At 40.7% G+C, this 11,926-nt stretch overlaps 1 protein-coding gene across 1 annotated transcript in view; it reads right to left on the bottom strand.

Annotated features, from left to right (window-relative positions):
• Positions 1–5,273: 5,273 nt before the first annotated feature.
• Positions 5,274–11,926, bottom strand: part of MINPP1 (multiple inositol-polyphosphate phosphatase 1) — a 44,754-nt gene continuing 38,101 nt past the window's right edge. Inside the window, exon 5 of the mRNA XM_002914383.4 lies at positions 5,274–7,295. Within this exon, the coding sequence (XP_002914429.2) occupies positions 6,899–7,295 (397 nt within the window). The 3' untranslated portion in view covers positions 5,274–6,898. The remainder of the gene's footprint in view (positions 7,296–11,926) is intronic.

The raw sequence follows: 11,926 nt of genomic DNA, 5'->3' as shown, positions 1-11,926 counted from the left end.
GATGAATGGGTAAATTATGGTATATTCATGAACAATATAATACAATGAGAGTGAATGAACCGCAACTCATGAAACACCACCAGTAAACCACACAACATAGTGTTGATCAAAAGAAGCCACAGACTGGAAGAAAATACTTGCAAAACATTGATCTGATAAAGAATCTGTATCCAGAATACATAAAGAACCTTTACACATCTCAGTAAATGCAAGACAACCCACTTTTGGGTAAAGTATGTGAATAAGTACTTAAAAAAAGAGAGATGCAGGAATGGTGGGGACCCTCTAAAAGACTTGGGAAGAGTCTGAGAAGATGGCAATGATGGTATAATTTTTTAACTTTCCCCAACCCATCGCCTTCCATAAAAACAGAGCAGCAAAAATTATAAAACCAAACACCCTACAGACAACATGTACAACACAAGTTGAAGTAACCCCAATAGCTCCCCAAACTGAGAAGGTGGGACCAACAGCCCATGGCTCATACCATGTGAGCGTCACCTCTACGGGAAGCAATGGGGCAGCTGATGGAAGGGGGGATCCCTGGAGTCACCGACAGGTACTCACTGAAAGCACAGCCAGACTGCAACTGGGTTACACAGCCCCACTTTGAGAACCTCCTGGGAATAAACACCCATACCAAGTAGAACAGGAATGTAAGGGCTAAAGGAAGGAGAAGGTCCAGACAAAAATGGGGCCTGGAACTGAATCAGGACAGCTCACAAAGGGCAAGGGACAGCCCGCCTGACCAACTCCGCCCCTGCATCCCCCGCCACCACAGCAGGTTCAGGAAAACGAATTAGCAGCAGACGTACAGGAAAATCCCACACATCAGTGCACAAGCTCCCCCAGGATGCCAAACGCAGCTGGTCTGCAGGCTACCCTTCACGTGGTCTTCACCAGGAGATCGAGTTTTGTGTTCAGGTCCTCAGATTGGGAAACACTTTCTAGCAATGCCTGTATGCAACGGGACTCTACTGACATAAAAAAAAAAAAACTGAGTGGGCACGTGGTGTTTGCTATAACTCACACTGTCATCTCAATGGGAATCAAACTGGCACATTTATATGATGGCGTGGGGCAGAGATCATTGACATGGCATAACACACTCAAGTTGCAGTGAATTCTTGCCGTTTCCACTCCCCCTTAGCAATCTTCATCATGGGTATCTGGTGGGGCATCTGCCAGCTGCCATTGCTGGGCACTCAGTGAGCCTAGCCAGGACTTTGTTATGGACTCAAGGGGGGAGTTATGGGAGTGAGGCTCTAGGAGCCCCTAGAAGTGGCTGCTTTATTGAATGAAGGAATGGCAGGGAAAGTAAGTACACAATATAACTATCGCTCCCATTATTTTGGAACTGAAATGATCTAGAATCCCCAACATGGTCTGAATTGTGCTTTGCTTTGAAATACTACAAACACAATTCTAAGGGCTGGCTTGTAATACAACAAGCAATGAACCTGCCCGTCCTGAAGAACTCAGAAAGCCTTCTACACCAGGTGCGTGGTGCAGTCCGCTGAGCCTGGGGAGACAGAAGGAAGCAATCTGTCTTGGGGAAGGTCATGTGAAAGACTTGGATGACACTTTTGTCTCTCTTTCTTTCCTGCTGAGCGAGCGTGCCACTTCTGGACCTCAGCAGTTAAAGCCAATGGCTACAGAGAAGGACAAAGGAAGGCAGCATTTTCATTGCACGGGTGAGCAGAGTCGGATTTATGTGGTTTATCATCAGAGTGCCAACTCAAACATGCTGCACACCACAGTGCCCCACGTGAACTAGGTCAAAATTCCACTTTATCACTATAGAACACACACATCGGAATAGAGCTTAAAGTGTTTTAAAAAAAGCAAAGGCACTTTCATTCTCAACATTTCCTCATCTGCAAAATGGGCTTCCCACCGCCGACTTCACAGTCCCTAACGGAGATTAAGCGGAGCCACAGTGAAATACCTTCCACAGTACGCGGTACGTGTAGCTATTTCCCTTACCCAACGGCAGCTAGTATTTTACACACCATTTTATAGGGAACCTAGTTAACACCAGGTACACTGATAATTACCAAGTATCCTGTTACATTATGACTTTGTAACAGGAGATGATTTTTCTCCGAAGACGAGCTGTGACAAATCCACGTATGGGCAAATACTAACAAATGCGTGGACCCCTACCTACAGTGGTGCCTATAACATCCTTAATAACTAGAGCTTTTATTATTTTTAAAAGATTTTATTTGAGAGAGCACAGGAAAGGGCAGAGGGAGAGAGAGAGAAGAGGGAGCCCGATGCGGGGCTTGATCCCAGGACCCTGGGATTATGACCTGAGCCGAAGGCAGACACTTCACTGACTGAGCCACCCGGGTGCCCCATAACCAGTTTGTAGACGCGTTAAAAAAACAGTTCTCTGAAATTCATCTAGGGCCCCCAGTCTTCCAGCTGGGCTTCTATTTTTTTCAAGCGTGAGACTGAGAACAGCTAGACTTGAAAAGCAAGTATTACTTAATCTCCTCCCTGCAGCAGGTGACCAAGGCAAAGATTCAGCACCTCCCGTTTGAAGGAGTTCCACAGTGCTGGCTGCCGCCCCCCATTTCCTGTAGGAGAAAGACCTGAGGCCTGCGAGCCGACACATACAGAATCCCAGCTGCTTCTGATTCCCTGTGTGCCTGGGAGTTTCGCGGCCTGGGTCTCACTCAGCAAGGAAAAGGCAGGGGCTGATTTCTCATTTCTTCAGCCATCTGCCCCCAAACTCTCCATCTCTCCTCAGCCTCTTTTCAGCCATCAGCAGTGAAGTAGTGAGAAAAGCTGTGAAACTCAATTGTTTTTCCCCCGGCGTGGACAGAACTCGGGTGGGTTAAGCAGACTACAAAACTATCTAAAGTAGGCAAGTTAGAAAACCGGGCTCTCCTCATCTCCCCAACACAAGGAGCGGCAGGAAGTTTCAGGGAGCAATGCTGCAGACAGAAAAAGCCCTCTCTTCTCGCACACCGAGACTAGTCCACACATCCTCGGGAAGGCGGAGGCAAGGACAGAAATTGTAAGAAGAGTCAGATGCTGGTCTCTCAGGGGAAGAGCAAAACTAGCGTCCTTCCTATCTCCATGTAAGAATGCTTCTTAGCAATTAACTTTCACATCTGGATGTATCCAAAGACATATTTCACCAGTATTTATTTGTATAACTTATACCGAAACTGGATTTTTGTTTTACAGAATATTTGTTGAAAACATTTCCCAAAGCACCCATATTGTTCATGTGTGGTCCAAAGACAATCAGAACCAAGTTTGGCAGGATGAGCTCTAATGAAGAAAGCAGAGATATCTACAGATTTTCATCCCAGCTTCATTTTCCGTATTAGCTATCTCAGCAATCATGTACAATATTCTAATGGCATTTTCTTGTTATACTAGGAGTATTATTTAATTTAGAAGGCTGCCATTTTAATGAACAAATATTTGTTCTCCCAGTTTGTCAAACAAAAATGTGTAAACATGAATGACTTGGGTCTAAATAATGGCTTAAAATCTGGGAATAGTACATCGAAGTCACTGAATTGAGACTATAGAATAAAAATGAAGAATCCTTCTATCTTAAAATGTATTACCTCAGTAATGATAGTTTTTTGGCTTTTTGTTTGGTTTTGGTAAACTTTACACCCAACATGGGACTCGAACTCACGACACCGAGATCAGGAGTCACACGTTCCATGGACTGAACCAGCCAGGTGCCCCAAACTGTTAAAGCGCTAAAGGTTAACCTCCTCCCATGCTGCCAGTTAGGAAGCTCAAACCGCAAGTCTTTTAACTGCAAGGGCATGACATCTTTGGGGGGGGGCGTGGAATTTTCTCAAAAATACCAATTACACATACACACACGAAACAGCTTAACAGATTGATGTGAAGGTGCTTAAGAGTGGACTGGGCTGCAAGGTGAGTGGAAGGAAATGCTAAGGGAGTGAGAAACAAGAATTGCCAGAAGGGAACGCGGTAATCTGGGAAGTAAGTTCAGGACAGCTAGATACAGGCAAATTGTACGGTAATGCAAATATTTATTTTTAGCTTCCTTTTGGCAGAAGACAGTCCGAATTCCAAGGATCATTAATGAACACATGAAATATCCATCTTAGAGAAATACGTTCTGGTTTGGTTGTACGTGACTCCCAAGTACTTCAGGGCATGCACTGGTTCTGTGGTTTACAAAAGGAAAGCAATCTAATAAAGATATAAAAGTTGGTTAATGCCTGGAAGAGAAAACAGCTCTTTTTTCTTTACAGTGGAATTTTGCTTTCATTGTCAAAATGATGATCAAGACTATATACAAAATTAGTATCAAGTGAATGATGATGTAGTGGAGAGCGGAAACTCCAAAATGAGAACATGACCGTAAAAAGCAGTGAGTACAATGCACTGCGCATGTCAAGTTGTAGATTAGACAGAAAAATGGCTAATGTCGATGGGCTGTTTATTAATTGACAAAAATGTCAGAACCAATAGTCATTTAAGTTTGGCTTCACTGAGTGATTTGGTCACCTGTTCTGAATGAACTCTTGTCAGCCAAAGATGATTTTTCGATGCTCAATTTTTTATCTATCCTATCCTAGAGAAGACCTTTAGTTTTTATCAAGAAATTCCTCAGTTTCAGGCATCTCCTAAATGGGAATAATAGCACCAGAATAACACAATCTCTGTAGTTTTAGAGAAAATGGACCACACTTACCTTCTTCTATCCTGAAATACCACCAAAATGATTATACGGTCCTATTTTAACAATAAAATTAAATACCTTCTATAGAACCTTCATAGTCTAGGAGAAGTTTGTGAATCAAAAATTATTTAGTCAATGTGTCAGACACCACGTAAATTTGGTTTAAGGTCTTTTGAGATAGGGGCGCCTGGGTGGCACAGCGGTTAAGCGTCTGCCTTCGGCTCAGGGCGTGATCCCGGCATTATGGGATCGAGCCCCACATCAGGCTCCTCTGCTATGAGCCTGCTTCTTCCTCTCCCTCTCCTCCTGCTTGTGTTCCCTCTCTCGCTGGCTGTCTCTATCTCTGTCGAATAAATAATAAAATCTTAAAAAAAAAAAAAAGTCTTTTGAGATAACCCCCTTGAAAGAACTAGGTTCATTCAATTTTATACACAGATAGACTGAGTCTGATGTTTGTTCATAAAAAGTACTCAACAAGTATTGACGAGCTGACAATATTAATTTGTGACAAGTAATCTGGATCAAGAAAGGTCCCAGAAAGAAAACACAGCAGTTAAAATAAATCACTCATTCAAGAATATGATATTCAAGATGGTTATTTTATAGAAAATTCAAAAATCCCCACAATACTATAAGTTTCGAGTCAAGCATGCAATGGAATGGTGAATACTGAATTTTATGTTGGTGGTTATCTCTAGGCACAGAACACAAAAAAGAACTCAACTGTTCTTACTTGGATCTAAGCCACGTTACAATGTTACTTTGATGAAACAGGATGGTGGACATGAATGCTTGTTATATTATTCTCTTCTTCTCCACGCATTTACAAATTAAAAAGAAAAAGAAAAAGTAAGAGAAGAGCAGTCCGTTGCAGGATCAGCAGTGCATGGGTCCATCAGCAGTACATACCAGCTGACTACCTATTTTATGGATGTAATTCATTTGAAGATCAATGATCAACAGATGATCTATGCATCTTTTATAATTTCAATATGTAGTTGTGATATTTCTTATTAAGATTTTTAATGAAGTGTATTTCCATTTTTCTTAAAGAAGAAATTTACTTGAGTAAATCTCTAATAGAAGAAAATTGCCTTATATTGCCTGATTTTGTCAAAGCTGCTTGAAGCTCCAACCTTTTATCATCAATTACGGATTGTATATCAACACAGCAGAAAAGACCTGGTAGTAAAGTCACAAGAATTCTGTTTATTTTTATAGCAAACACTTTCATGGCATTTGACAAAACTCAGAAGTATCTGTTTGAAATGGGTTCAGATCTGTGAAACTAACCCAGCCAGGATGAAGTCTTCACTTAGGGGGGAAAAAAAAGAATGGAAAAGTAATAACCAAAAGATACATTTCACATAATAGCAAAATATAAAAATAGAAGCAAAACGACAGCATGAAAAAAACTGTAAAGCAATGGATTTAAGAAACTCTGATTCTATCCATATTCCTTGTTGCTAATGGTCCTCTTTGTCCTTCCATTGTTATAAATGTAAAACAGGTAGGATAATAATTAAAGAAAGGCCTTGCAAGATTTACTAGAAGGTTAAAAGGAATTATTGAAAAAGCGTTCGAATACTTTATAAATACTATTAACAAAAATATCTATTTTATTATACTTTTTGTCTTCCTTCAGTGAAGGTGTCCTTTGAAAATCACACTCTGTTTCTTAATATTGTTTCAAATTCTTAACTAGAGAGAGGTCACCTTTCTTCTAAAGTAGTCCCGGGCACCACACTATTTCTGATGAAGACTGATGATGCCAGAACTGTGCTGAGCGAAAGGCAGAGAAGGGCATCACAACTGGAAAGTTCCTACACTTAGTCCCACCAAGCTTTGATCATCCAAATGACATATGCTGTGAGTCCAGCACTGTCAAGTACCATTTTGAAATCATATTCTATCTCAGTGTGAGATTTCTTATATAAATAGTATCTGATTTCTGTAAATGTTTCCAGTGCCAGCTATTTCTTTAAATAGATTTTTTTTCTCCTAAGAGAGCTGCTCCAGTGAAAAGTAGTTTCTTACACATCCATGTCCAGATTCAAAAAGAAATTCAACATTTTTCTGTGAAAAGACAGAAATACTCAAGTATTGTGAAAGCCTTCTGCAACCATGGATTGCCCACATATTCCAAGCATGTAAATCACTCCCTATGAATCACTCCCCGATGAATGAACAATGTTCTCCAGTTACTCATAGCTCATCAGACGTATTGTTCACCTTTGGTAATTCACACTCTTCCCTGGTATGACAGCTCTGAAGGATGTCCTTGTAGTGGTCCTTCAGATCCTCGTATAAGGAGGCAGTTTCTTGTGAGTGAGCCAATGGTAACACCTTCTCATTCAGCAGCATCTGCACTTGGAACTCCTCCTTAGGAGTCTTAGCATTTTTACAGTGGTAGAGCACGAATATTAGGTTCGAGGCATAGGGCACAATGTGGCCACTTCGGAATTTGCGATGCAATTGTTCCTTGTAATTGTAAGCTGTGAGGGGCTCCTTATCTTTGAAGTAGCCCATGAGAGAGAGCAGTGGAAGAAGGGTCTCCGCATGACCAAACTGAAGGATGACTGGAGAGGAAATTGGCTGAGACCTTAAAAAACAAATGGAGAAAAAATATATATACAGGTTCATGTCATGGAGGATATATCTACAGTGGTGAGAAGCAGTGTGCAATGCTGTCATCTTTTTTAATCTTTATATAGACAACTCAACAATATGGCTAAAACTCTGTGGCAAAGAACAGAACTGTTTATACTCAAAGTTAAGTTCCAAATTCAGGATCACTGTGGTATTGAAAATCCATCTTAAACACTGCACACTTGCTATTAAGTTCCCAGAGAGACAAGTGTTTTTATTAGGAGATTAAGAAACTCGAAGCAGATATGTATTTCAAAACTGTATTGCTTTTCCATGAATGAAACTGAGCGAACAGGCCCTTAGTATCAATTATTCCAGGGAGGTCTTCTGAATGAACTTCAAATGCTATTTTATCTGTATCTAGGAAATAAGGACAAGCAATATGCAGTAAATTTCCTGGTTAGAACAAGTCTGAACAGTGAATGGTAATTCATGTAATCCTTCAGTGTTTTACGAGACCTGACTTGGGCACAGAATTTGGAAGAGAGCCACAAAAGGGTAGAGATGCAGCCCACTGTAGCTGATTCACTGTGTTCGTGGTTGGAAGCAGTTGACGCAACGTCAGAAGTACATCAGCTTTCAACACTGCAAGCTAAGTCACCTTTCTTTAACTGCAAGTTGTCTGTGTCTTTTTTTTTTTTTTTTGGTAAAGGCTTTTTTAAACTAAGCAGCAGCAAATGACTGCTCAGTGTTGCCCCAACTTTAATAGGAAGAATATGACTTTGTTCCTAAACATAATTTGTAAATCTCTTCAAATATAAGTACGGTCTGACTTCTTGCCGCCACCCCACACAGGAGACTACAAAAACTGAGTGCTGGTTTTCTGGGAGGACAGTAGAATCTGCAGCAGAGCCCCCACAAAAAACAGACGGAACTAAAGAGCAAGTCCAAAGCCCAAGGGAAACATTTACAAATAGCCATATGGAAAAGTTTTCTCAGTGAATCACCAACAGCCTCAAGACCTGAATATCGTATCGGCGTCCATGTGGAGAGCGCAGACGGAGGGCACACAGCATGCTGACATCTAGTATTCACTGGTGAGTGCAAGAGAGGACTAGCACAGCCCTCTTCTGGGGCTGCAGAAATGGAGCCCCTGTGAACTCTCACAACAGCCACTCCAAGGCCCCATCCCAGGACAGAGGCCACAGACACGAGAAACCGCTGGGAGCGGGCTCAACACTGAGCCGGACCCAGGGAAGAGCAGGTTGGGGGAGGGACCAGAGCCAGAAAAAGCCTAGAAAGGAACCCAGCAGACTTTTCAACAGCACACACACACACACACAACACCACAAAGGGAGCTCCGTGAGGTTAGAAAAGCAATCTGACATGAGGTTTCTTGTAAAAGTTCAGGGAAACCAAATTCACATTAAAATGAGCAACAGAAAAGTAAACAGAAGAACAGGGACCAGAAAAACATCCCTATAACAAATAAAAATATAGAGTACTAGAAATACATAAAAATACATAGAAGCTGTAACATACTATTACACAATCATCCACTATTCTGAGATTAATATTCTCTAAATGGAAATTTTAAAGCCATCCATCAACAAGTGACTGTGAGCCCCTCTTCTTAACTGGTATACCCTAATTAGGTCATTTAAAGTATCTAAAACCTGTATTTATTTCCAAGAAGCATTTCCTCAGGCCCAAAGTTACAAGGCAGTATCATTCAGAACACAATTACATTTGGTTTGACCTGCATAACTATTTCTAAAGTTTGCATTATTTTCAGTATATAAGAGAAGGTGGTTTCAGATTCTCAAAAATCCAGATTTTTTGCTCCTCTTGAAACCCTGATGATCTGACAACATAGACTCCCATAAGGCAATAATCTGACAACATAGACTCCCATAAGGCAATAATCAGCTGAACAGGAATACGGGTCACTCCAGGGAGGACATACTGCACACTGTCTAACCAAGGATGAATTCATTCGTTACTTGCCTGCCTTTATGCATTTGAGTATATGCAAGTCAAAGTGAATAACACCACTGCCATAGTGTAAATATAATGGAATTTAATAGTAATACAAATTAAAGAAAGTAAGTAATGTAAAAATACAGTTGACCCTTGAACAATGTGGGAGTGAGGGACGCCAACCCTCTGTGCAGGCAAAAACCTGTGTCTAAAAAGTAGGCTCCACGCCCAATGTGGGGCTTGAACACACAACCCTGAGATCAAGAGTCTCAGTCTACAGACTAGGCCAGCCAGGCGCCCCCATGTATAACATTCTGACTCCCCAAAAACTTTACTGATAGCCTGCTGTTGACTGAAGCCTTACTGATAACATAAACAGTTGACTGACACATATTTTGAATGTTTTATGTATTATATACCAAATTCTTACAATAAAGAGAAAAGAAAATGTTATTTAAAAACCGTTAAGAAAGAGGAAATATATACACAGTACTGTGAATTTATAAAAACAAATGCACATGTGGGTGAACCCACACACTTAAAACTTGTGTTGTTCGAGGGTCGACTGTACTGGTTTACATTTTAAGTCCTCCTACCAGGAGGAAGCAAGCTGAAAGCCAGGCACACCCTCAGCCTAATGCTCCATGACTGCGGTCTACGAGATCCATCAGGATGGGCAAGAGGTCAGGAAGGACAGCAGCAACACCCCTGTGGTCTCAGAGAAAGACCTGTCAGCAACACTCCTCTCTTCCCGAAAGAGGAACTCCAACAAACTGGGAACGGGATGTAAGACAGTATATAATACAAAATATTCTCGTTTCAACAAGCTACATCAAAATGACTAATGAACTACTTTACATTATTTTTTTCTGTCCAGTCTTCAAAATGTAGTATGTACTTCACACTTAGAACACATCTCCATTTAGACCTGGCCCATTTTCAGGTGCTGAATAAACCACGTGAGGCTGGTGGTACTGTGTTGAGAATACAGGAGAGACAGTGGTGTAGACAGCCATACATACTTAGACTAAAAAGTCAATCAAACAGAGAGAAAAGAGAAAAAAGATTTTAAAACAAATAACAAACACGCACACAAAAAAAACATGTACTGGGTAAAGGGAAGAAACCAACAAAGCTATGTACAAATCATGAGAGAAGTTCTAGTAATTACATCCAAGCTACAGAAGAAAATTAAATTAGGTTGTGACCCAAATTTAAGTTTAAACCTGAAGGTTCTTTAGGTTTATATATAAAAAGCAATAAATTTTATTTCCTCTTCTGACTTGCTTTATTGTTAAAATCACCTATTTTTGAGAAGATATTTGAGGAAAACTATGCTTTAAAAATGCTTAATAGGAGTTTTATAGGAAATCAAGTAAATTTATGTATTAATTCACATAGAGAGCTGTATCAACAAAAATAAATGTCTTCTGCCATTTGATACATCTAAATTTATCGCAGCATTATTTACAATAGCCAAGATACGGAAGCAGCCCAAGTGTGCATCCACAGATGAATGGACAAAGATGTGTTATAGACATGTGATGTAGATATACAATGGAATATTATTCGGCCATAAAAGGGCGAGATCTGGCCATTTGTGACAACACGGATGGACCTGGAGTGTACTACGTTAAGTGAAATAAATCAGACAAAGACAAATACTGTATGATTTCACTCATATGTGAAATTTAAGAAACACATGAACAAACAGAAAAAAAAAACAGATAAAAACACAGACTCTTGAATACAGAGAACTGGTAGTTGCCAGAGGGGAGGTGGCTGGGGGAATAGATGTGAGAGATAAAGTGGAGCAGGAGGTACAAACTTCCAGTTACAAAATAAATAAGCCACGGAGATGAGAAGCACATCATCAGGAACATAGTCGATAAGATAGTAATAACGTCGTTTGGTGACAGACGGTGTTTACACTTAATCATGGTGAACACTGAGTCATGTATAAAATCGTTGAATTAATATGTTGTACACCTGAAACTAATATAACACCACATGTTAACTGTACCTCAATAAATAATCTTTAATTTTAGAATTCTAGGCAAATAGTAAGAAAAAGTCTAATTCTTTTTTTAAAGATTTTATTTATTTGACAGAGAGAGACAGCCAGCAGAGAGGGAACACAAGCAGGGGGAGTGGGAGAGTAAAAAGCAGGCTCATAGCGGAGGAGCCTGATGAAGGGCTGGATCCCAGAACGCCGGGACCACGCCCTGAGCCGAAGGAAGACGCTTAACAACTGCGCCACCTAGGTGCCCCGAAAAAGTCTAAGTTTTAAATAAATGCCATGACTACTATCTTCCTGTACAGGTCAATCTTTTTTTTTTTTTTAAGATTTTATTTATTTATTAATGAGAGACAGAGAGAGAGGCAGAGGCAGAGAGAGCAGCAGGCTCCCCGCCGAGCAAGAAGCCCAACTCAGGCCTCGATCTCAGGGCTCTGCGACCATGACCTGAGCTGAAGGCAGACGCTTAACCAACTAAGCCACCCGGCACCCAGATGGATCTTTATTAAAGAAGCTGGCAACACAAAAAATTACATTTTTAAAGGTCTGGTTAAATTCACCAATACAACAATAACTTAAGACAAGGATAACTACACCTTATAGAGTAAAAACGAACATAGCCTTCCCCAGAACAGTCCTGAAAACCA

This window comes from Ailuropoda melanoleuca, chromosome 6 (assembly GCF_002007445.2).
Source record: "Ailuropoda melanoleuca isolate Jingjing chromosome 6, ASM200744v2, whole genome shotgun sequence".
NCBI lineage: Eukaryota > Metazoa > Chordata > Mammalia > Carnivora > Ursidae > Ailuropoda > Ailuropoda melanoleuca.
The sequence above is the reverse complement of the archived record's forward strand: the minus strand, read 5'-3'. Positions and strand labels throughout refer to the sequence as shown.